At 41.7% G+C, this 25,692-nt stretch overlaps 1 protein-coding gene across 1 annotated transcript in view; it reads right to left on the bottom strand.

The window, feature by feature from the left end:
* LOC122790635 (AP-1 complex subunit gamma-1-like) overlaps nt 1-25,692 on the bottom strand; it is a 700,858-nt gene that overhangs the window by 234,066 nt on the left and 441,100 nt on the right. The window contains exon 8 of the mRNA XM_044058159.1: nt 24,448-24,528. Coding sequence (XP_043914094.1) covers nt 24,448-24,528 — 81 coding nt within the window. The remainder of the gene's footprint in view (nt 1-24,447; nt 24,529-25,692) is intronic.

Raw genomic sequence — 25,692 nt, 5'->3', positions numbered from 1 at the left:
GAAAAGAAGACAATGTGGTGAAAACGTTTTGGGACAGATAGGAAGAAGCTAAGAGGAAAGAAGGGCATCTGGCAAAGTGGTGGAAGGACTGTGTGAGGGAAGATCTGCAACAGTCAGGCATGAGTGTCACAGAAGGTGGGAGTGTGACATTGAATGGAGAGAAATGGAGACATTTAACACGACACCCTGACCCCATTTAGAAAATGGGAAAAAGAGGGTTAATGATGACTGTCTGTTACCTCCACTGACCTCTATCACTGGTCAGTTATTCACCAGGATAACTTGTCTTCCCATTCGAATGTTGTGCTGTCAAGTTATCTGCACGATACATAGCTAGGGGGTTCCCTACTCCCTAGAAGACAGCATTAATTGCACCTGAATTAATTGTACATTCTTCAGGACAGGTAACAAGAAGATAAGAATGGCCAGCTGGAAGTTGGCAGTCCATTACTATCAGATGTTTGTGTCTTCAGCTTAGCTGGCCTTTTTCAAAAGGAGTGTATAGGGACAGCCAGTGACAAATGCCTACTGCCATCCCTCTTTCTGATGCCACCCTGTCACTCACACTACCTTTAACAAAAGTGTGTGCCCTCAACTTCTTCTCAGAGTCAGTCTGCCCTCTTTCCTCCAGACAGCAGAATATATGAGCCACCACCATTCTGGAGTGAGTCTCCAATTTCCAGCCCTATTTCTGAGTCTTCCCACTAATGCTGTGCAGGTATATGCATCTTGCCTGCCATGAAGGCAGTAACAATTTGTTAAATTGTCTGCAATGTTTTTCCTACTACCCTCCTTATAACATGTGTCCCACAAAATCCATACCTAGCCCTGCACCACACTCAGTTTCATCAATGGCATCTCAAGACCAAAAACCTCCTCTGTTTTTTTCTTCTTTAAGTAGATGAACTTATCTTGTGTAGTTGTGTTATATTAATAAACAGACTTCTTAATTGCTTATTTGCTCTGGTCTTTTAGTTTGGCGTAAACATTCTCAAATGTTCATCGTTTATGTAACAAAAAAGCTTCAACAGTACAGTGGGGTCATTCTTCAGGGCTCACCATCAGCACCTCTCCCAACATATCTAGAGTATGAAACTGACACATGATTTTTCCCTTGTATCTTTGCCATGTCCCTTGTAAAATATTTCACTTTCTCATAAATCATAGAGGATTAGAATAAGTCAGCCAATAATTCCATATAACAGAGTTTCATTCTTATTGTTCAAAAATACACATTGATGCAAACTCTGTTACACTAATACCTTTAAGTGAATTAACATAATATTTAAAAATTATCCCTGATTTTGGGCCTTTGGCCCCCATTATTTTTTGGCTTTGTCTCCGATTCTTGAGCAAGAATGTTGAGAGCATAGCCAGGAATACATTTAAAATTATTTATTTATTTTTTTTTATCAACCACAATTATTGAGCTTTATACTCCCTCTACCAGGATCAACTACATGCACACACGTACCCAAAAACCTGGTAAAACTATATATTGTAGTATGTATTCCTCCACTGTTAACATACGTTCTACACAAAATTTGTCTCTAATATCAGTCTGTCATTTAATAAATACTTAAAATTCATTGGGCCCGATTCCAAAAGACTTGCTATCAGTATAAGTGATCACTTACATTGAGAGCAGGCAAACAGCAAGTGTTGTGGAATATGGTCTCTGGTGTTAGCCTGTTTATAGACAGGTCATACGCTGAAGTAAGTCTCTTACACTGACAGCAAGTCTTTCAAAATCAGGGCAGACTTAAAATGAGAGCAACTGTTTTGTAATCTGGCCAGTTATCACTGTCATTTCCTTAATTACATCGTTTGGCATGGAGGCACCTACAGTCTAATTTATTTCTGTAAAAACAGAATGGACAAACACCTGGTACAGGACTTTAAAAACAACAAAATAAAAACAAGAGAAAAATCCAAAATCCACTGTGTTGTTCCTTCAAACCAACACTTTATTACACACTATTCATATACAGATTTTTTTAGACTTTTTTATGTCAGATGTTCCACTGAATAAGCTCACACTAAATTTCACTTCTAATATTAATCCTGAAGGCCTTATACATCATTACTGTTGTCAAAAAGAGCTGATTTAGAGTTATAAGCCTTTCAGCGTAAGATAAATATTTTAACTGTTGCCGTTACTTCATTAAAATTCCTCATAGCCCAGTTTATACTTTATAGGAGTTCCACAAACAAGCAACATGCTCTAGTTTGCTTCTGACAATCGCACTAAAGGCATTTATGAGTCCAGCTAAATCATGATTTTTTTTGAAATACTAAAAAATTCAAATAAAAATGGTTGCTTGTTCATGGGATCGTAGGGGTTACAAAGCAAATGAGATGCAAAGCAATTACCTCCTTGACGGTACCCACCCTTACAACAGGGACAAATTTATGAATACTCATCCAATTGTCCATCTCCTTTTTACAGGCAGACAGTGTGTTACACTGCTTAACACTGAGAGGAAGTCTGTTGCAGAGAATGGGTAGACCCTGCATGAGAAATCAATCCCTCCAAGTTTACTTTTTTTTAATGAAGTAGATTTAGATCTCTGGCCTTAGTGTTAGTATGACTACTTGATTTTTGGAAATAATAGTAATTGGACTACTGGATCCCTGGTAGCTCTATAAACAAGGCTCCAGTAAACTTTAAGGTGTCTATATGTCAGTAAATATAGAGATAAAGCCTCTAGTCTCCCTTGATAACTCAGGTCTTTTAAGCCCATGACTTTTTTTAGTTAAAAGCCTCTGGGGTCTTTCCAGTTGTTTCATGCTTAGTAACGCACATCCCAAAAGGAGAGTTATACTCAATGATGGTGCTAATCAGTGCAAAGTACAAGCAGGTGAGGACGTTTTTGATCTAGGAGAGATACCCTTTGCTATGAGCTTTGTAAAAGGATTTCCTAACCATTGTTGTGATGTGATGGTCAAACGTAAGGGAGCTATCCACACAAGTGCCCAGGTATCTCTCTTCCTTTTCAAATTGAAGTGGTGTATTATTTATACTATAAGCTGGAGCTAGGGATTGCTTTCTGAATACTGCAGTGTTCTAATTTTGCACTGAGTTTGAGCCCTTTTTTGTACACCAGCAACCGACAAGTGTAAACTCTTGTTGGAGTGCCTGTATGTCAAAGGGGGACTTAACTATGACTCCCAGATTACAGTTATCTGCAGACTTTGTTAACAAGAGATCTTCATGTGATACATGCAGATCTAAGAAGTAAATACTGAATAGCAGAGGTCTCAGCACAAATCTCTCAGGATCTCTGCTCTGCTGGTCAACTTCATACTAATGGAGGACGCACCCCCTTCCCTTACTGTATGAGTCCTGTCTCTAGCCATTTGCCTATCTACCTAACCAAATACAATTTTAAGCTTTTTCAGCTTGTTTATTATATTTATACATGTTATGGTATCAAATTCCTTAGAGAAGCCAATGTACTCTGTGTAAACAGCTTGTCCACAGTCAACAGCCTCAGTAACCCTCTCACAGAAGTTCACTAGAGTAATTAGAACAAGATTACCCTTGATAAAGCCAACGTGCTGGGGGTCGAGTTTGATAAGATTTTTGATGTCATCGTTAAGTCAGTTAGGATGCATTCTGTGTCTTTGCATATAGGATCCAGTAGACTTATAGGTCTGTAATTCCCAGAGTCAGTGGTGAGTCATTTGGGAAGTAGCATAACAACAGCTATATGCAGCACCCGTGGGTCAAAGGCAGTTTCTACGCTCAGGTTAGAGATGAGGAGGAGTGGGTCCACCAATGCTTGTTTACTACTATTAGGGAGGCAACCAGGTATGCTGTCAGGCCCTATGGATGAGGTGTTCTTTTTGGAGAGTACTTTCAATACATGTTCTTTCATGATGATCTGTGATAAACGGTTTGGGATGAAGATGGCACTAAATTTATTTACCAGTATGTTGGCAATATCCACTGGATCAGAGCAGGTAGTACCATTATAAATACACTCTGAGCAATGTTAAGTGTTATTTATTATTTTCCTGATATAACTAAAGGAGGATTTGTAGTTGTCTTTGGCTTCTGTAGCTAGCCTGAGTTCAGGGGATGTCTTCATTTTTCTTATGTCCTTTTTTTTTTAAGTTTCCTATCTAGCTGTCTGATGTTTTCCTTAACTTGGTGGTCTTTTGTTCTGCTACAAAGCTTAAGGAGTTTCTTCCTTTTATTATTGAATTTCCCCATTTGCTTGGGTCTAGTTGGGGCTACCAAGTTAATATATTTGACTAGGTGCAAGTATAACTCTTTGCAATATCAACATTTTGAGTGATACCATTACACTCAAATGTGGGGATTTCATCACAGAATTGCAGAAGAATTGTACATTTGATGTCCTTGAACTGTGTGATATTTGCTTTTGATGCATTGCAGATTTTGTATAATGAAGGTTATTTCTTGTAGTTTGACTTGACCTAAGGGGGGGGACACCTTGGGGATGGTACATACAGATGTTAAGGTTCAGGTCCAGGCAGTTCTTGTTTAAATAATCCCAGAATTTTTACACATATTCTGCATTGGTGATGCGGCTTCCAATGGTTCATCAATGGTAGCTAAAAAGTACAGTTGTGTACACTTACCATAAATGTAGATGTTCGAGTGTATTCACTGTTGCAGTCATTACATTTGGGTTATCTGCTTGCAGGTAGCCCTCAGTCAGCCTGATTAACAATGTTGTGGGTCCTGCGTTGGTTGCTGTCCCCTTCTTCCACGACGTCAGGTCATCAGGGGTATAAAACATGCAGCCGACGCCATTACATCAGTTTTTCTTGCCCCAGATGTTAGGTGCCCCCCAATGGGAAGCAATTAAATATAAAAGTACAATGATATACCTCCAACAAAAAAGCAAATACACCAAAAAGGCTTTTAAGCATAGTAAAGGTAAGTAGAGGTATAGCCAAAAGAAGTTAGGGGGCTGGAGGGAGGGTAACCAGGACTGCAACAGTGAATACACTCAAACATCTACATTTACGGTAAGTGTAAATAACTGTACTATGTTCTTCGTGTTTCACCGTTGCAGTCATTACATTTGGGCAGATTCCCAAGCTATGGTTGGGAGGAGGAATTTAGACAGCATTAGGACCAGCTATAAGGCCCTGCAAGACTGCAGTGGCAAAGCCAGCTCTGGATTTAGAGAAAACTGGCAAATGATAATGCTTGGTGAAAGTATGTACAGAACTCCAGGTAGCAGCTTCTAGGATGTCTCTGGTAGGGACGCCTCTGAGAAAGGCTGTAGAGGTAGATGCAGCCCTGGTGGAGTGAAGTCTGATCCACTGGGGATAGGTTTTCCATGGGGCTTATAGCAGAAATGAATGCAATGGCTTATCTATTTAGAAATGGTTTGCTTTGAAATAGCCTTCCCGTCTGCCCCTGCAGCAAATGCCACCAGCAGTTGTTCAGATTTCCTTTGAAGTTTAGTCCTATCCAAGTAGAATCTAAGTTGTCTGTGCACATCTAAGGAATGCAGTATCTGTTCCCCTTTATTCTGTGGATTGGGAAAGAAGGTTGGCAAATTAATGGATTGATTAAGAGCCACACTGGATACCACCTTGGGCATGAATGATGGACTGGTTTTGAGGGACACCCTGTCCGCATGAAAGATGATGAAAGGCTGCACTGCCATAAGGGCCTGTAATTCAGATACCCTTCTAGCTGAAATGATTGCTAAAAGGAAAGCTGTTTTCCAAAAAAGAAATTTTAAGTCTCCAGAAGCAACTGGCTCGAAAGAAGGCAGAGTGAGTTTCTCCAAAACAAAGTTAAGGTCCCAGGCTGGGGTTGGAGCTCTCTTGGGTTGTCTCAAATTTTTGGCCCCTCTGAGGAACTGCTTGAGCAGTGGATGAGAGAAGAGGGGAGGTTCTGTGTTATAATGAGCTGAAATGGCTGAGGCGTGGATTCTAATGGAGGAAAAAGATAGGCCCTTGTGAAGCATCTCAGTTAAGCATTGTAAATTCTGAGGTAAATTGGGCACTGCTGTGCTCATCCCTTGAGATTGGTTCCAGGCACAGAATCTTTTCCATTTTTCAGCATAGGATTTTCTAGTACTAGGCCTCCTTGCCTCTATAATGATATCCATCACAGGTTTACTGAGGGATGGTAAAGGATAGATTATGTAATTAGCCAGGCTGCAAGGTTCAGTGTTAGAAGCTGAGGGTGCAGAATCTGGTCCTCCTGCTGAGACAGCAGGGAAGGTGTCTGAGGCAGGTGCCATGGGGATAACCATGACACACTGCGCAGGAGGGGGTACCAGTGTTGGCGCGGCCAGTCTGGAGCAATCAAAATCATCCTTGGTTTGTCCTGTTTGATTTTTAGTAGTACTTTGGAGAGCAGAGGCAGAGGAGGGAAGGCATAGACTAATAGGTTTTTCTAGCTGAGAGACACAGCATCCACTTTCCAGGCTTGTTTGTGGGGAGTCCTTGTCCAAAATTTGTCCAATTGGTACTTTTGGGGAGAGGCAAACCGGTCTATATCTGGGCTCCCCCATTTGCTTGTCAACATGTTGAAAATCCTTGGTTCCAGTTTCCACTCGTGTGTGTCCATGAGGCTTCTGCTTAGTCTGTCTGCCAGTGTATTTAATTTTCCTGGCAGGAATTGAGCTTGTAGGTGCACTTGGTAGCTCAAGGCTGTGTTCCACAATGCCATGGCTAGTCTGCAGAGGGAGTAAGAATGTGTACTCCCCTGCTTGTTTATGTACCACATAATAGTGGTGTTGTCCGTCTTTACCATTAGTTGTCCTAAAAGAATGTGGTCCTTGAAGGCTGTCAGAGCATTCTGTACAGCTAACATTTCTTTTTGATTGATATGCAGGTGCATTTGACTTGGGTTCCATTTGCCCTGAATGCACTTCCCTTCCAGATGAGCCTCCCATGCATAGTCTGATATGTCTGTTGTTAGGGTTTGGGTGGCAGGGGGTGGTGTGAAAGGTAGTCCCTTGTTTTGGTGGCAGGCCTCTGCCCAACAAAGAAACTCTAGGCATAGGCAAGGTATGATAGGAATCATTGCTTCTAGATTCTGAGAATGTTGACACCATAGACGTTTTAGATACCACTATAGTTTCCTCATATGCAGTCTTGCATATGGAATTAGAAGAATGCAGGAGACCATGAACCCAGAGGCTTGCAGTATTTGTATTGCAGATAGCAGGGTTTTTGTGGCCACTTGTTTGAAGTAGGTTGTCAAATGAATTTGTTTCTCTGGCGTGAGGTAAGCCATCTGGGAAGTTGTATTCAAGCTTGCTCCCAGGAATATAATTTGTTGACAGGGTACTATGTGCAATTTCTTTTTGTTTATGGTATACCCCAGACAAGTTAGAACCCTTGTACAAAGGCCAGAAGATTCAAAAGTATGTCCTGGCTTTCTGCCTGAATTAGACAATCGTCCAAGTATGGGTATATTTGAATATTTCTTTGCCTATAAAATGCAATAACTGGAGCTAGGCACTTTGTGAATACCCTAGGTGCAGTAGATAAGCCAAAGGGCAGTACAGAGAACTGATAGTGAATGTAGCCTGCTTTGAACCGTAGGCACCTTCTGCAAGATTCCCTGCTTGGGATGTGCAGGTAAGCTTCTTTTAAATCTAGTGTTGCCAACCAGGTATCTTTGCCTAGCATAGGAAGTAATTGGTGAAGAGTCAGCATCTTGAATTTTGGAATCTCTAAAAAGGTGTTTAGAGTAGACAGGTCCAGGATAGGAAGTCATGAATTGTCTTTTCTGGGTACCAGGAAAAGTCTCGAGTAGAAACCTTGTCCCTTTTCCTCTTCTGGTACCAGTTGAATAGCCCCCATGCTTAAGAGAGAAAGTACTTGTTTTTGGGCCTCTACCCACTGATTTGGGGTTAGGTCCAGCCACCCGCTTGGTGTTGGCAATGTGTGGAAGTGAAATCTGTATCCCTGGAACACTATATGTAAAACCCATTTGTCATGGGTAATGAGTTCCCAATTCTTTGCATGAAGAGCAATCTTTCCCCCCAAAGGGGCAGTCAGTTGATAAGTGCTTGGAAATTTTAAAAGGAAGTCATTGAGACAGTTTACCACAGGGGGGAGTCTCATTATTCCCAGATTTGGAAGTGGAGGCCCCCCACTGCTTAGTTCTGTGTGTCCCCTGGGATGGAAACCTTGGGTTTTTTCTGTGTCTGGGTTTGGCTTGAGAAGACCTGGAAGGGGCTGGAAAGGACCAGTTCTTAGAGGGCCAATGCCTACTAAATCTAGGAGGCTGAACTTGTAAAAAATCTTTAACAGTTTGCATAGATTTAGTTTTATCTTCCATCTTTTTAAGAACTTTCTCAGCCTTGTTGCCAAACAGGTGGCCCTGATTTAAAGGAGCATCCAACAATTTAGCTTTAACATGATCGGGCAAAGATTGCTCCTTAAGCCAAGCATGCCTTCTGAGCACAGACCCAGTAACAGCGGCCCTGCAAGAGGCCTCTAATGAATCAAAACCACATTGCAAAGTCTGTTTTCCAACTTGTTCAGCAGAATGCATTAAATCCTGTAATTCTTTATTTTCCACACAGTCAGGAATCAACATCATTTTCTGTTTAAGCAGTCCAATAATATGTTGCTGATACTTTAACATATGAAACTGGCAGTTTAAAGCCCTAATGGCCAAGGTTGCAAAAGTGTAAACCTTCTTACCCCATCTATCAAGTACCCTGGAGTCTCTATCAGAAGGTTTAGGATTTTTAGCAGTAGAAGCCTTAATGCCCTTGGGCTCCTGTGAAACAGTCTCTGGATCTGCAATAGGATTTTTAAAAAGGAACTTGTGGGACTCAGGGATCCTGTAGTATCTGTCAGGTTTTCTAAGAGCAGGAGGCAAGGAATCAAGGGCCAAACTAGATTCCATAGGTTCATAGGTAGGTACTAGGCTATCGGCCCAAAGGCCTATGTAAGCCAAGCCAACAAGGTTTCCTGGCTTACGCCACCCAAGAAAGTTATTTTCCTGTGCCACTGTCGAGCAGAGACACAGAAGTGATCCCCGAGTTGTATTTCCTATTTCCCATCCACTCATCAAGATTTTTCTTGAAGAGTGCTAATGAAGAACTTTGCTTGACATAGATGGGAAGTCTCTGGGACAGGAATCTATCCCTCCAGCATGTCCTGTTTATTGTGGTGACAAGGTTTAGGTCCCTAGAGCATGTAGCTCAGAGGGATTGGGATTTCTTTAGGTGTAGCATGTCCAACAGCTCTGGGTTTGACATAGCTTTATATGTTAGGCAGAGATCACCTCAGAGTAGGCGATATGCTACGGAGTAAAGCTGGAGTTTTTTGAGGCGGTCAGTGTAGGGCATTTGTTTGAGGCCAGTATCATCTTTGTGAGGTACTTCTGTGGCCTTTCCAGCTGCTGCAGATGTCTAGTGAGGTACATTCCAAAAGGGGTGTTGTACTCTATAATGGGTCTAATGAGTGTCGAGTAGAGGGGAACAATGACCTCTTTTTTCCTGGATGAGAACCCTTTTATGATGAGGTGTGTCACATAGAAGGACTTCCTGACTACTGTGGCGATGTGACTATCAAAGGAGAGACTACTGTCCACCTGGGTCCCAAGGTCTCTTATCACGCATTCGGTGTTAAGTAGATTGCTGCCTATGTGGTAGTTCATGGGTACAGAGTTTTTACCAAAGGGGATGACACTGCAGACTTTGGCATTGAGCATGAGGCCATGGCTCTGACACCAGACATCTGTCTCAGCGAGGCCCTTCTGTAGGATGTCCACATCATTTGGGGACTTGACTATGGCTCCTAGTTTGCAGTCATCTGCGAACTTCATTAGCCAGAGGCCATCTGTGTCAGCCTGTACTTCAGAGAAGTAGATACCAAACAGGAGAGGTCCCAGGACAGAACCCTGTGGTACTCCACTTGTCACTGCTGTGAGGTCAGATTTGGAGTCTGCAACTTTTACAGTGTGGGTTCTGTCAGTGAGCCAGTTGGCAACCCATCTTGTGACATAGGGATTTATACCTAGTTTAGTGAGTTTAGCTATAATTCCAGAATGGGGGATGGTGTCGAAAGCCTTGGCGAGGTCAAGATAGGCTGTGTGAACCACCTTACCCTTGTCTATGGCTTTGGTGACTGCCTCAAAGAAGTCGATCGGGTTCAGGAGGCATGATCTGCCTTTCACAAACCCGAACTGGGTAGGATCCAGAGTTTGGAGGTTACCAATGTCTTTGTTTATGATGACACGTTCCATGGCCTTGCAGACCAGGCTCGTCAGGCTGATAGGTCGATAGTTCCCGGGATCAGTGGTGGCTCCCCCTTTGTGGAGTGGGATAACTGTTGCTGTGCACCATTCAGTGGGCATAAAGCCTGATGCGAGGCTATTACTGAACACGGTGCTTAAGTGGGGAGTCAGTTCGTTCTGAAGTTCATGTAAAACGCAGCCTGGGATGTTGTTCGGTCCCATGGATGCTGTGTTTTTGGCTTTAGAGAGTGCAGCTTTTACCTGCGTAGTTGTGATTACAGGGACTCTGCATTCTTCCTGTATAGATATGGGCCCTTTAGGGGGTGAGAGTGGGGTAAAGTTAGCACTGAACCTATCTGCCAAGATGTTGGCAATATCAGTTGGTTCTGTAATTTTCGAGTCTTTGTGCTGTAAATCAGAGCAGATCTGGGTGTTGCCATTGAGATTCTTGACATAGCTATAAAATGCTTTGTGGGTGTCCTTGGAATTAGTGGCAACTTTGTTTTCATAGCTAGCTTTGGAGGATCTTATAAGGGATCTCAGCTTCTTACTGAGGCTGACCAAGGAGCTCCTCCACTCATGGGATTTTACTCTCTTTTGCAACAGTTTCTTCCTTCTGTTGTACAGTTTGTTTATGGCAGGGGACCACCAGATTGGCTACCTTTTTTTGGAGGATAGCTTCTTGATTCTGTTTGGGACAGCACGATCCATGCACTCGTGTAAGTGCTTATAGAGTGCATCTGTGTAGGATTCAGTAGTTGTAACTGTATTGTCCATCTGCATGGGTGTCATGAAGTTCACCACTTCTGATTTAAGAAGCATGAAGTTGGCTTTGGAGAAATATTTTACTGTGGTTTCCTTAATGGGGGGTGGGAACGGGATGTGGATATCAAGGGTGATTAGCTTATGGTCGGATCGGACCAATGAGGAGTTGACTTCAGGTGTGGAACACCGGTCACTCATGTTGGTAATGACTAGGTCTAGGATATTGTTGCCCCTGGTGGGGGTGTGGATAAGTTGATCCAGGGCATTGGAGTTTATGAATTCCAGAAAGCGTTGAGCTAAGGAGTTGGTACATGAGTAGTTTTCCCAATTAATGGTGGGGTAGTTGAAGTCGCCCATTATTAGGATGTTTGGTTGAACCCTAATATTTTCCAGTATATCAAGAAAAGAGGAGTGGGAATCCTGGGCCATGGTGGGGGTCTGTAGCAAGCTACAATTTGAATTGCAGTTTTGCCCAGAGTTAGTTGCACTTGGACAACCTCGGATGCATTATGCTGAGCAACTAGCCCGGAGGTGTGGATATCCTTAATGAATATGGACACACATCCGCCTTTGGTGTTTCGGTCCAAGTTACATGGCCAAAAAGTGAGGTATGAGTTATAGCCTGGTAGTGCAGGGGTGCTCTCTGGAGCCTTGAACCAGGTCTCAGTCACTGCACAGATATTGATGTTCTCCATTTTAAGGAGTGCCTCGAGTGAGTGCATTTTGAGATTTAGACTTCTAGCATTGAGTAGCATTACCCTCTGTTTTTGCTTGCCTGTTCCTGTTATAGTGGTGAATTTGTTATTTGAACCTTGCCTAAAAAATGCACTATAGGTGCAGCAAGAGCCTTAGCTACTATCCGGAATCCAAGGTGCGACAGGTGCAGGCCAACTGTGGCAAAGCATTGTGGTCTGTCGACCATGTCATCCCAAGCAGACAGACACGGGATCCCCTTAGAATGACACCAAAAGCTTAGCCAATTGTTGAAGTCAATAATTTTGTCCTTGTATTGCGGTATCATTCTGGGCGATGGCAGAGTGCTACTCAGGGCTAGGGTCATACCTGCCCGGGCTACAAGATTAGAGAGCACTTCCATGTCTCTTTTCATGTCATACAGGGAGGTACATCTCAGGTCATTCACACCAACATGGACAATGACAGAGTCATATTTGTACTTGTTGTGAAGTGACCTGAGTGCGTGGGTTATGTGGCGGATCCTGGCATCTGACAGGTAGCTGACAGTAACCTTCTCCTTGTTTAGCCTGGTGAGTGGGACATCAGTGTGCCTGACTATAGAGTCACCTATGACTAGCGTGTTGGGTACGTTGTTTTGCCTTATTGGCTGTGATGGAGTGGCACACTGAGTCTGTGGGCTATGTGTCATTTGGGTTGTGTTGGGGGATGGAGGTTGCTTGCATTTCTGTTTTTGAAATCTCTGTTGCTTAGACAGATTATTATTGAGAGCCTCCGCAAATGTTTTTGTGTTACTGTGTGGATTTTGGTGGTGTAGATTTAGTGAGACTATGTGATGAGTGTGGTGTGGTGCAAATGTTTACCTTCTCCACATGACTGTCAAGTTCAGTCTTGGTTGGAGAGAGCTTTACCTCCAGTTTGGCTAGATAAGTGCATCTCTCACAGGTTGTAGTGTTGGGTAGTAGGAGGAGAGGGTTGTCTGTGTACATGAGGCAATTTCTACATTGCCTCAAGATGCCCAGATTCATCAGATAGACAGCAGAGAACACTGGGAGCTGACCCTTGAACATGCCTGAATAAAAAACTATTTTCCTCTAGATAAGTGAGGAAAGTGAGTACAAGAGCTGTTTTTCTCTAAGCAAGTGAGAAAAGTAAGTACAAAAACTGTTTTCCTCTAGGGAACGAGGAAGAGTGAGTGCTATAGTAATTAGTAGCTTATTTAGTGCTTACAAGTTCTGAACAAGTGCTGAGCATGAATAAGCAAATTTAAGTGCTAAAACTAAGAATCTGTATCTGCACTAGACGAGTTGCAGGACAGAAACAAGTGCAAGTGCAGGCTTTCAAATCAGAAAGTTGAGAGAGATGGAAGAGATTGCCCAAATGGCCAATAAATACAATTTCTGAGCCAGAACCACTCCTTATGTGGTAAACAGGTTACCTAGTGCTTACCACTCCCACCGATAAGCTAGAAGGCTTCCCTCCAACACAGAAAGGCTTGGGGGGGGGGGCTCAGAAGCTTACATACTGTCCTGGATACAGCAAATATGTATCTGGAGCACTAGTTACAGGAAAGGGAGGAAACAGGCTTACAGTTTTTTTTTTTTTTTACAGAAAATTAGCAAAAATAGTAGTAAAAATAATTCACATGCATTGCAAGCTAGCACACTTGAGTATGTAGCAATATTAGACCAAACACAGTTTAAAAATGCAATTAAATTAAAAAGGACTAAAAGCAAATGTAGAAAGAGTTTATTAGGTAGAATGTGGTAAACAGATGGGACTGGGGGAGTGTCCCAGATCAAATCTACAGTGGGGCGGGCAACTGCAAAAGCCACCAAATTTAACTACAAACCAAAAATAGGGAGGGTGGGTGAGACAAAACAGTTTCAACAGAGATCTAACCAACAACTAACAGTACAAACTTTAAAACCAAAAAAATACTCAGCTCTGTATATTTGCAGATCAGTCTCTCAGAACAGTGAGACAACAGTTTCAGCAGAGATCTAAGCAACAATTAACAAACTCTATAACCAAAAAAAATATACTCTGCTCTGTATATTTGCAGATAGTCTGGAAGGCAGTCTCTCAGAACACAGGTTCCAGCAATTAAATGCAGGCTGTTACTAACAGGAATAATCAGCCTCTGCAGGGCTTGAACCCAGGACCCTGCACACCATACACAAAGTGATTTACCACTAAGCCATGAAAGATATCGAGCATCATCAACAATGTGTAGTACAAGAGGAATAGCTAAAGGCCTATGCTGAGGTAGGAGAAGGAAATCCTAAGACTATTTTTTGAATCAGAAAAATCTTGGCTTTCCCAGTGGAAATGCTCCTTTAGAGTATGTAAGGTTTCCCCAAAAGAAAAATCCTCAGGAGGGGAAGCAGAGGGAATGGAGTTCTCTGCATAAGAATCTTCATAAGTAGATAAGGTCAAATCCAGATCATCAGAAGAATCAGAAAAAAACAAAATCCTGATCAGAAGATTCATAATCAACTTCAGTCCTAGGCCTCTTAGAAGGGGGGCGGGGTTGGCTACCCATGATTAGAGTTATTAGATCTTCAGCCATTCTTGTCATTTGTTTTTTAGGCATAGAGGTCTGAGCATGAGGCCTGAGTGTCGGTTTTTTAGGGATGGTTTGAGATTTAGGCCTAAGTAAAGAAGAAGGCGTCGGTTTAATATGCAAGTCCATAGGCCTGAATACACCCTCAGAAACTGGTGCCTGCACAGCGGCTCCGGACCCATCCAAGGTAGAGACATCCGCGGGTTCCATAGTTGAAGCATCTCTTGGCATACCGGACTCCGAATGGGTCTCAGTAGAGGCCTGCGAATCAGAAGTAGCAGGTATCAGGGGCTGCAAAAGCACCTCACTGAGTACCAGCGAACTGGTGACTGGCTTAGGGAAAGCATCTTTGGCAGTTTTGGACCTCGGCGGCCTGTCTCTGTCTTTATCTTTGTGTTTTTTCAGAATCCCGGAAGTCGGATGGCTAACCGACAACATTTCTGGATAATTAAACCGAGAACCAAAATATTTAGAGGCGAAAATATACCAACGACGGATAGTGCGCTGATTAAATAAAGCACAAAACTGACAGCAAGGTACGTCGTGGTCAGGGCCTAGGCAAGGAATACAGTACGAATGAAAATCTTTATGAGGTATTTGCTTTCCACAAGTAATGCAATTATTAACTTTTACTGACATCGGTAAGGAGCAAGAAAAAGTTTCCCCAATGGGGTACTTAGCTTTAGTTGAAGACTTCGGTTCTGAAACTCAAAAATGAAAATTTCAGGAGTCGGCCGACCAGCACTTGCGAACTGCTTCTGCTTCGGGCACCGTACGGCAAGAAATACTGATGTAATGGCATCGGCTGCATGTTTTATACCCCTGACAACCTGACGTCATGGAAGAAGGAACAACAATCAACGCAGGACCCAAGACTTTGTTAATCAGGCAGACTGAGGGCTACCTGCTAGCAGATAACCCAAATGGAATGACTGCAACAGTGAAACATGAAGAACATCCACCTAGAATATCACCGTTCCTACTTATAGGGAGGTCATCAAGAATATTTAGGAATTTTGTAGCATAATATGTCCTGATACCTGATCCTATTAAGTGGGATTTGAACCTCTATAAGCTCTACTTATGGGTCTCTAGGTATTTGTGTCAAGGTACTTTGGTCTCTAACAAATATGGATATGCCACCCAGCTTCCATCTGGTCTACAACACATGTACTGAGGGAGTTCTCTACGGGTTCTTAAACCAGATTTTTGTAATGACACACACATGGTTGTGCTCCAAATGCAGAACAGCCTCAAGATTCAGCAGTTTGTTATTTGAACTTCTAGCACTAATTAGAACCACCTTGACATGGTCAAGTTATTGATTTCTTTGGGAAGTTAGGTTGGAAGGTCCAATTAACTATCATGTCTTATTGCATATCCGTCAGGGTTTTACATACCAGGTACTTTACCTCATAATGATGGACCACTGCCTCCATCATGTCATAATCATATTTGTCTGATTTTAAGGCCCTTGGGCCCCTTATAATGTTGGCAATCTTGTTACTTTGCACTTTTCCAGCCTCTTTAGTGTGAAATCAGCGTACTTAACTATGGAGACCCTAATCACTAATACAGTTTTATTTGTGCTTGTGTGCTTTGGTGTAAGGGATTTGAAATATTCTATTTCCTGGTGACTTCCAACTGTTTGATTTTTTTTAAAAAAAGCTGCAATGCTTAGTTTACAGTGGGCATTGGGCTTACTAGACATTGGCCTGGGTAAGGATTTTTTTAACTACCTCAGCACATGATCATTTAGTATAGGTATATGAGAAGTACAGTGATGGGGAATTTTGGTCACAGGATGTTCATACCCTGATCAGAAAACCAGCTGACACTGAGATTAAATATAAAATTAAATGTAAAAATGGCAAAAAGAAATTGAAAAGCAGAGAGAGAGAGAGCAAGAAAAAGAGCACTTCTTTAGCAAACTGGAGATGCTATCTAATGAATGACACAGGGAAAAAACCTAGTGCAACAAAATGGAATTATTATCCATCACAATAACAATGAAGCAACTGTAAAAATACATATGTAAATATAAATAAATATAAGCAAAGTACAGTTGTGTACACTTACAATAAATGTAGATATTCGAGTGTATTCACTGTTGCAGTCATCACCTGAGGGTTATCCCTGCTGTGGTAGCCCTTGGCCGGCCCGAATACTAGAGTCAATGTTTTTCTGCGTTGGCTGCTGTCACCTGTAGTCAAACATCAGGTCGTCAGTGCTATAAAGCAAGGCATCCGACGCCATTACATTAATTTTTCTTGCCCTATCCCATCAGAAACACAAGGAAATATGGTAAAGAGATCCTGGTGGCTAAATGCCACCATCAGAAGCTTATGTCCCCCTAAGAAAAGAGGATATAATGGGGAAGGAGGGAGGGAAACCAGGACTGCAACAGTGAATACACTCGAACATCTACATATATGGTAAGTGTACACAACTATGTTCTTCGTGTTTCACTGTTGCAGTCATCACCTGTGGGAGGATTCGCAAAGCTGAGGAGAGGGGTGGAAGGATTAATTAGAGCCCTATTCATCGGTCAGCATGGCCTGCAGAACTGCAGAAGCAAACCCTGCTCTAGCCTTAGAGAAAAGAGGTAGGTGGTAATGCTTTGTAAAGGTATGGCCAGAGGTCCAGGTGGCAGCTTCTAAGATGTCCCAGGTGGGAACTCCTCTGAGGAATGTTGTGGAAGTGGAGGCTGCCCTAGTGTAATGGGTATGAACAGACTTTGGGGGTGGTTTCTCCTGTAGTTTGTAGCAGAAATGGATACAGTGTGATATCCGTTTGGAAATGGTTTGCTTGGAAATGGGCTTCCCCTCTGCCCCTGGGGCAAAGCTGACAAGAAACTGGTCTGTTTTTCTGAAGGGTTTAGTACAGTCCAGGTAGCATCTGAGCTGTCTGTGCATATCTATTGAGAGCAGAATTCTTTTCCCCTTGTTTTTAGGGTTAGGAAAGAAGGTGGGTAGATGTATGGCCTGGTTGAGGGTCACATCAGATACCACCTTGGGCATAAAAGGGGGGTTAGTCCTCAGGGAGACACTGTCTGTATGGAAAATGATGAAGGGCTCAACAGCCATGAGTGCCTGAAGTTCTGAAACCCTTCTGGCTGAGGTGATAGCTAGTAGGAAAGCAGTCTTCCAGAACAGGTACCTCAATTCTGCTGAAGCAGCAGGTTCGAATGGTGGTAAGGTTAGTTTTTCTAAAACATAATTCAGGTCCCAGGCTGGCATGGGTGGCCTTCTGGGATGTCTCATATTAGAATCCCCTCTGAGGAATTGTTTAATCAAAGGATGTGAGAAGAGGGGCTTGTCTGTATCAAAATGAGCTGAAATGGCTGAGGCATGGATTTTAATAGAAGAGAAGGAGAGGCCACTATTGAGTAACTCGGCTAGGGAGTCCAGGATAAGAGGGATGGCAGGTTGTGAGGTACTGCCCCTTCTGGACTGGCTCCAGGAGCAGAATCTTTTCCATTTCCCTGCATAAGATTTTCTGGTGCTGGGCCTTCTGGCATCTGTGATAATGTCTAGGATATGTTTGCTTAACAGGGGCCCCTTGTTTGCTTTTAAAGTATTAGTCATGCTAACAGTTTGAGAGTCTGTAAGTCTGGGTGCAACACCCCCCCCCTCACCTGGGTCAAGAGATCTGAGATCAGGGGAAGCTGCCTGGGAGGCTGTAATTTCAGGCTGCACAGTAAGGGGTACCAATGCTGCCTGGGTCATTCTGGAACAATATGGATGGCCTTTGGTCTCTCCTCCTTATCTTGATCAGTACCTTGGGAATTAAGAGGTAGAGGAAGGAATGCGTACACAAAGAGGGAGTTCCAGGGGAAGGTCAAGGCAGCCACCTAAACTGCTAGGTGGTGAAACTCCCTGGTACAGAATTTCTTCAGCTGGTGGTTGAGGTGCGAAGCAAAAAGATCCACCTCCGGAGTTCCCCACTCCTGAATGACTTGCAAAAAGATTTTTCTGTGCAGCTGCCATTCGTGGGGGTCCAGGAAGTTTCTGCATAGGTGGTCTGCCAGGGTGTTGATCCCTGGTAGGTATTGGGCAATTAGGTGTAATCCCATGGAGGAGACTGTCAGCCAGAGGTTCATGGTTAGCCTTCACAGAGGGTAAGATTGGGTCCCTCCCTGTTTGCTGATATACCACATTACTGTGGTGTTGTCTATTTTGATAAGGAGAACCCCTGGCTTGAGATGGGGTTTGAAGGATGTCAGAGCCTTTTGTACTGCCATCATTTCCTTCTGACTAATGTGTAAGGGAAGGTGATGGGCATCCTAAAGACCTTGGGTGCACCTGCCTGCTAGGTGAGCGCCCCAAGCAATGTCTGAGGCGTTGGTGGCGATGGTCTGCCTGGTGCCCGGTAGGGTGGAGGATGAAGGGAAGACCCTTGTTCATGGCACAGGCCCCTGCCCACCAGAGAAACTCGGCCCTTATACAGGGGATCAGAGGGAGAGAGGTCTCTAGAGGCTGACAGTGCTGACACCAAAGGTTCTTTAGATACCACTGAAGTTTCCTCATGTGAAGCCTGGCCAGAGGGATTAGAAGGATACAAGATGCCGTGTACCTCAAGGCTTGCAGGAACTTCCTTACAGTGAGGTGACTTCTGGAAACCAGCTGGGTAAAGTAGAGAGGCAGGAAGCTCTGCTTTTCTGGGGATAAGAAGGCCATTTGGGATGCTGTGTCCAACAGTGCTCCAAAGAAAATGATCCTCCTGGAGGGTGTTTGCTTTGATTTCTTCTCATTGATGGTGAACCCTAGGGAACTTAGGAGGGTTTTGACAAAGAAAAGGTCCTGGAGCAGCTTTTCTTTGCACTCTGCCTGAATGAGGCAGTTGTCCAGATAAGGTTAATCTGTATATTTCTCTGTCTGCAAAATGCTATGGCCGGGGCTAAGCATTTGGTGAATACTCTGGGTGCAGTAGATAAGCCAAAGGGTAGCACAGAGAATTGAAAGTGTTGTGAGCCTGCTCTGAAATCACCAAAGGAACTGTGGAAAAACAGATTGAAGCCAATAGTCCACTATACAAATATATTTAATGAAGCACTTTTCGTCCAGCTGATAGCCTGAACTTCTTCAGATCAATTAAATGACAAGATCAAATAATCTATAGCTTTTTATATAACTTTGTCCCCTTCAACCTTGTAAAAATGGCAGTTTTACTGCTAATTTACATTCACATGGAAGAAAACCACAGAGCAAGATTATCAAGGAATGAAACTTTGATTCCCTTTCTCTGCTTGACTTTATCTTGATTACCAGTTTAGAAAATCCCTGTAGTTGTTTTTACATTTAGTTTTTTCAAATAGCTTAGCAACATTTCAAGTCCAAAAAACTTTCTTTTTCATAATGCTGAGCAAAAGCTGTTTTCCCTGAATGGATCTGTTATCTACACTTAAACACCCCTTCAGAAAGTACCATTACTGTATTCAAATACACATTTCCTCTGTATTTATCACCAAAATTCTTGTTTCACCTGAAATATAGTCCCTTCAATTGCTAATAATTTAATGTCCTTTCACGCTCTCTGCACTAATGAAACTAATTTGTCTCTTGTATATCAGTGTAAATTACTTCTCTTTTGACCTGTTTTTTAATAAGCTTTTAAGACTACTAAGGAATGGTTCAACTTGCTTACCCCAACTGCAATTGTACATATATCATTTTTTCCTTCCATGTAGTTGCACATTAGCATGTCTCAGTGCCGCCATCCTTTTTCGGATCAACCTACACTACCACAGGTCAGTCTGAAGAGCTGTAGATGACAATAAGCTTAAGGTGTCCTGGGAAAAGTGCATTATATGTTGCAGTGGAGGTTTTCCTGCTTTGACTATACTTGCCTGCCCCCCACATCTGCTGGTATATCTAAGTGGTGGGCATGCAATAAAGACATCCTGGCATATCTTCCACCCCTGCACAAGGTCAGCCAAAGTCCACCCCCCATTCCCTTCCTGTTACCATTTCCCCATCCATATCCACAGTCTTCACTAGGGATCCTACATGGGGAATGGCTCCCATATCAGCTTAGTCTGAGCCAGTAATCAAATCCAGGTCACCTGAAATGCACTTAGGGTTTTATCTTTGTACAACAGGGTGCATGTTTCAGCTATTCATATACATTTTGGTGTTACTCACAATCAAAGTCATTAATATCTTCAAAACTAGATTTTGTTTCATGTAGGTCATTTTCACTTATGATTTAATAGCACATTCAGCATTACGATGATTTACCCAAAATATAATCAACAGTAATCTAACCAAATGATTCAAGAGTGAACTGTTCATAATGCTAAGTATCCTCGTCTTTGCATTCTGTGAGACAACCACTGAACATATGTATGACACATAAATGTTTTGTACGCGTTCTTAAAACTAGCAAAGGCAAGAAAACTGCAGTGGCACAGGTAGGCCTGGGAGAAGAGACCAATCAACAAAAGCAAATTGGGTGGCATCAGGCCCACAATATCAGACACTATATCCTAACAAGGAAAGAGCTGCATTTATTTGGGAGGGGAAGAGTCAAGTGGGGTAAGTTGATTCTCCCAGCACAACAAGGAGGTTTAAGAGTGCCTGATTTGAAGGGATATTTCAGAGCTACACAGTTAAGGCTCTTATTCATAACACAAGCAGAAGGCTACAATTCAAAGTGGAAAGGGATGATGATGAAGCAGGGAGGTAATTCAAGAAAGGAAGAAAGAACAGGATTTTAGATGCAGATCTTTAAGGAGAATAACAGTCATACAGAATGTTATATTCATAAAGTAGTAGAAACAGTACTAAGAAATAAGCCAACATGGGAACAAAGAGTCTCTCAATATGGATGACTATAATTAAGAAAACAGAGAACACAGAAGAGGGGGCTGGAATTTATCGGAGGAAATTGGCAAAGGAGCCAAGGTATTGGGAACAAATAATTACAGAAGGAAAGGTAACAGAATGGAATGTGGCCAAGAAGACATTTAGATTGCATGTTAGTGACTGCATTCCCTATTAAAGAAAGGGCTAGGGGAATCCTAAATGAAAGACCAGCACTGGCTGAGTTTTTAATTGAATCTAGAACAGAAACTGCTGTTAAAAAAGGAATAATTGGTAGGGCATATAAAATACTGTATGATAACTAAAGAAATCAATCAGAAGAGGTCAAAAAAGATTTGGAAGAAAAATTAGATATGCAATTCACAAAGAAACAATGAGAGGACATATATATGGCCCCATATAATGCAACAAAGTCTACATTAGAATTTTTGCCTGGAAGGGTTTCCATAGATACTTTTATATGCCAAGCAGACTCCAAACATGTTTTTTCTTGGGTCACAGGATGTGTTTGGCTGTGACAGTGTGGCCTCATATACGGTAGTAGCCGCGGTGGTGGTGCTGCGGTAGCATTGTCGCCTCACAGTAAGATGCTGTCCGGTTCAATTCTCAGCTAGAGCGTCTTCTGCATGAAGACATGCGTGAATGGGCGTACCTTCGTTGAAGGTTGTGCGTCAGGGCTGGTAACTCAGCACGGAAAAATCAACTACCAGTCATTAGCAGACCGGAGTTCCGCTGTGGTGACCCCTAACCGAGAAAAACCGAAAGATACAACAACTTGCATCTCTCACAAGTAGTCAGCGATGACAAGTTAAGTCATTACCTGTGGGCCTCAGGCAAATGTTGGAGGTGTGATGGGGAAGAAAATATAACTGGGACCACATTTTTGAGAGTGTAATGAGTTAGCAGACTTTAAAAATTCCCTACAGAGTACTCTGTCAGGAATACGTGATGAGTATATCTAAGAAACTTAACATTTTGAGCTGGGATACAGGATCTGAATTGTCTAGACATAATAAGGCCTCATTAAATTCTGGTGGCTGCCAAAAAAAAAAAACAATAGAAAATGGAAATCAAAGTCAAAACAGCTATACCTGAAGTAGTGAAAACTGCAACAGAGATAAAAGAACAGGAAGTTGGATCTTTAGAAAAGGGTAGGAATAAATTACATAGAAATAATGGAAATTGTGGGAACAACACGTGCAGAAACATGTTTTGGGGTGAAATGGGGTTTAAGAGAAGGCAGGAGTTGAATGACTTATGTAATGTCGCTTAGATTATGCAGCACATATATTGTTATATCACCTATAATGTTTGTAAATGTGAGCTTGTTAATATAGTTTGATTACTTTTATATAAATGTAAGTTTACAAGTGATAATTCAATAAAGGTGTTAAAAAAGGAAAGAGGCTGAACAGCTGCTGGGGCACAGATGGTTTGTTGTAAGTCATAGTATTATGGTATCCAGCTGGCTATAGCACAAAGTAGGGAGAATAATTTGGTAAAATAAGCATAGGATATCACAGCACAGCTGAATGCTCATCATCCAAAAGATATCCACAAGAAGGTGCAAACCCATTACGGGTTCTTGCATCAAGCTTCATCCCTTCAGTATAGATAGTTGTGCTTCTTTTATAAACTATCACCAGCAATACTGACATGTTAGGTATTGAGCAAGTCCACTGTAGAAAGCTTAATATATATTTTTAAATCCCAAGGAGAAATCCAAACTTGTCCAACTCTGCCAGTGGCAGAAATGGAAAATTCACAAACTATCACAATGATAAAATGTCTAAGGCTAAAATAAAATTTGAAAAAATGAAATATATACATAACGGTTTTAAAAATAAAGTCATTGGTGAATGGCAGACACTGACGAATGCTTACACAATTCATGCACAGAGAACTTTTTGATATATAGCTGACAGTTACAGAGTTTAAACAGATCTTGAGATTGCATTCTAAGGTTAAGAAAGGTAAATTTCAATTCAAGAAAAAATATATATAAAGTCCGAAAACATTATCATAAAGAAAATGGTTACCACAAACATCAAAGAGTCAAATTTGAATGGAAAATATTAATTACTGCATTTATCCCATAACACAAAACAACCAAGGAGAGTAGATCTATAAGTAGTCAAATGAAGACCACCACCAGACATAATGGATGAGTCAAACTCATCAAGTCCTCAGCTTCTAGAATCTTCTGACAGACGGCTCGGGTCTACTACAAAACCACAGTTGTGAGAGCAATGTTTCACATGTAGCAGGTATTTCTTCTTTACCCTAAAATTGTAGAAGTATGAAGTTAGTATAAATAAGTGGATGCAGTAGGATTGTGGACAAAGTCCTCCATGTGTAGGATGCAGGGGACAACAACCCCCCCCCCCCCCGGAAACGTTTTGTTTCATTGTTTTTTAACATTTTTCAGGAGTTTGCTTCCTTCAGTATGCTGTGAGGAGCTTTATTTAAATATGTCATAGTGAATATGCATGGGTGATATGTGCCACTATCCATAAACTGAGATAATATCTCTCTATTTAAGCACAACTAAATTATTCCAGAGCATTATCAGTTGGACCTGTAATGATCTACACCACAGGTATTCAGGCTAACAGTAAGCCTCTTTGAACCACAGGAAAGTCCTTGAGTCTCTCCTTGACTTTCAACTGCTCTATAATAAAGCAAATGCTGCACTGTACAGAAGGCACAGGCAGGACTAATTCTTCGTGCAAAAACATGCAGAAAGTCAAAGACACAGAAATATACAATCAAGATTTAGTTAAAAACAGTAATCACATCAGTAGTGAAAGTATAGTGTTCTTAGCATTTCAAACTTAATTTGAGCCTGTCCTAAAGTAACCCAGGTCTCTCCAAAGAGGCTGATGTCGCCATTCAAGAATCAGTTATACAGACATACAATGTTATAGCATACATGCACGTGAGATGTGCAGAACAACGTATATCACTCTGGTTGCATATTTTTAGATGCAGCACTCCAGCTAACCAGAACCTATAACACCTGACTGCAAATGATAAAGGGGAGAAACCTTACATACAACAGAAGCGGCACTTAATTCAGTCAGATACAGCATTCTTTAAAATGGCAGTGTCTAACTACTGAGATATCACTTGTATTAAATTCAGGTAAAATTAGTTTCTAGCTAGACATGCTTTTTTTCTACAGTATCAACAGGGATACAATTAGAATATGCATCATCTGACCTGGAAACATGAGTCGAAGACAAATACATCCAGTTGTAAAGTATCTTGTTTAAAACATCTGCCAAGTAATTCAGATTAAATGCAATACATTAATGAATACAGCCTTCACAGACAGATTGCTAGCTGGAGCATGTATTCAAGTTGAATTTGATCTTAAGATACGGCATTCTCACCTGCGCCAGAACATCGTTCATGATCTCACTGGATGCTTCATCATTGTGTCCCAAAATTCGTAGCAACCTTAATACCCGCACCTAATGACAGAAAAGCTGAAATGTTAATTTGACCTCTTTAAATGGTCACACTTTTTAAAACTATTTACATGTGTACTAGTTACAAGTTTTTGTGACACCTAGAATGGGCAATCTTGTTACACACTTATGCTGTTTTTTTTTAACTCTATTTAAATATTCATAGTTTTCTGAGTCATATGGAACACCTAATCTGACCCAAACACAAAACCCTGAAAGGCTGTACACATTTAGCACAAGTTTTTTTTTTCTTTTTTTTTTTTAATGTTTATCTATTAATCTCTTATGTAACAACCCCTCTATAAGTATTGAACCCTAGCAGATTCAGGTATTTCCCATGGCTGGTGAATAAATGGGCTTAAGTCTGATAGGGTGTGGCCTGATGGTCAGCATGTGGGGGGTGGGAAGCACCTAGAAAGTAATGAGCTTCTAGCTTCTTTACTAACAGTAGACAAGAAGGAAGAAGCTTTGTTACAAACAACCGTCACACAATGAATTGTATCCCATTAAGTCTAACACACAGACCTCCTCAAGTTGCCAGCAAAACACTTACTCCTTACTTCCAGCTGCTATCACTTCATTACTGCAAGTACACAACATTTCCCCTTTAAAAAATAATTATTTTGCTTTCTCAGGATTCAATCTTGACTTTACATCTGAAGTTACTTTGAGAAAAAAATTAGAGAAAATAGTAATTTACAAATTAATTCTGCTAGATGGGGTAAATAATAGACACAGTCTTACCATATCAGTTGATCTACAACAGGTTCCTCTTTGATGGATCCTTAGTTATGTATTACTTCACCATCAATTGGAATTTATATTTTTTTCTTTCAGTAAAATCCCAAATCTGTGGACATCTGCACACAAAACTGACACACGTCATGATGTAAGGTCCCAACTACAAAAATGTGCTAGTCCTCAGAGCCTGTCAATTCCCTTCAGTTGTCATTATTAAACATTCCCTGCAAATCAAGAAAATAATACAGATTTTACACCACATTACCAAAAAAGTGACATAAGAACATATACTCATCCATCCTATGGAGCACTCCAACAGCAGTTGGTGAGTGAAGAACCAATTATCTGCAGCAGACAGCAGCAGGGTAAATCCTGATCTATTAAGGAGTCTATTGAGACCCTCTCCTACATTGAATGATACAGTAA

Source organism: Protopterus annectens, chromosome 16.part0 (genome assembly GCF_019279795.1).
Source record: "Protopterus annectens isolate FY-2018-M chromosome 16.part0, PAN1.0, whole genome shotgun sequence".
Lineage (NCBI taxonomy): Eukaryota > Metazoa > Chordata > Ceratodontiformes > Protopteridae > Protopterus > Protopterus annectens.
This window is presented reverse-complemented; position numbering and strand designations above follow the sequence as displayed.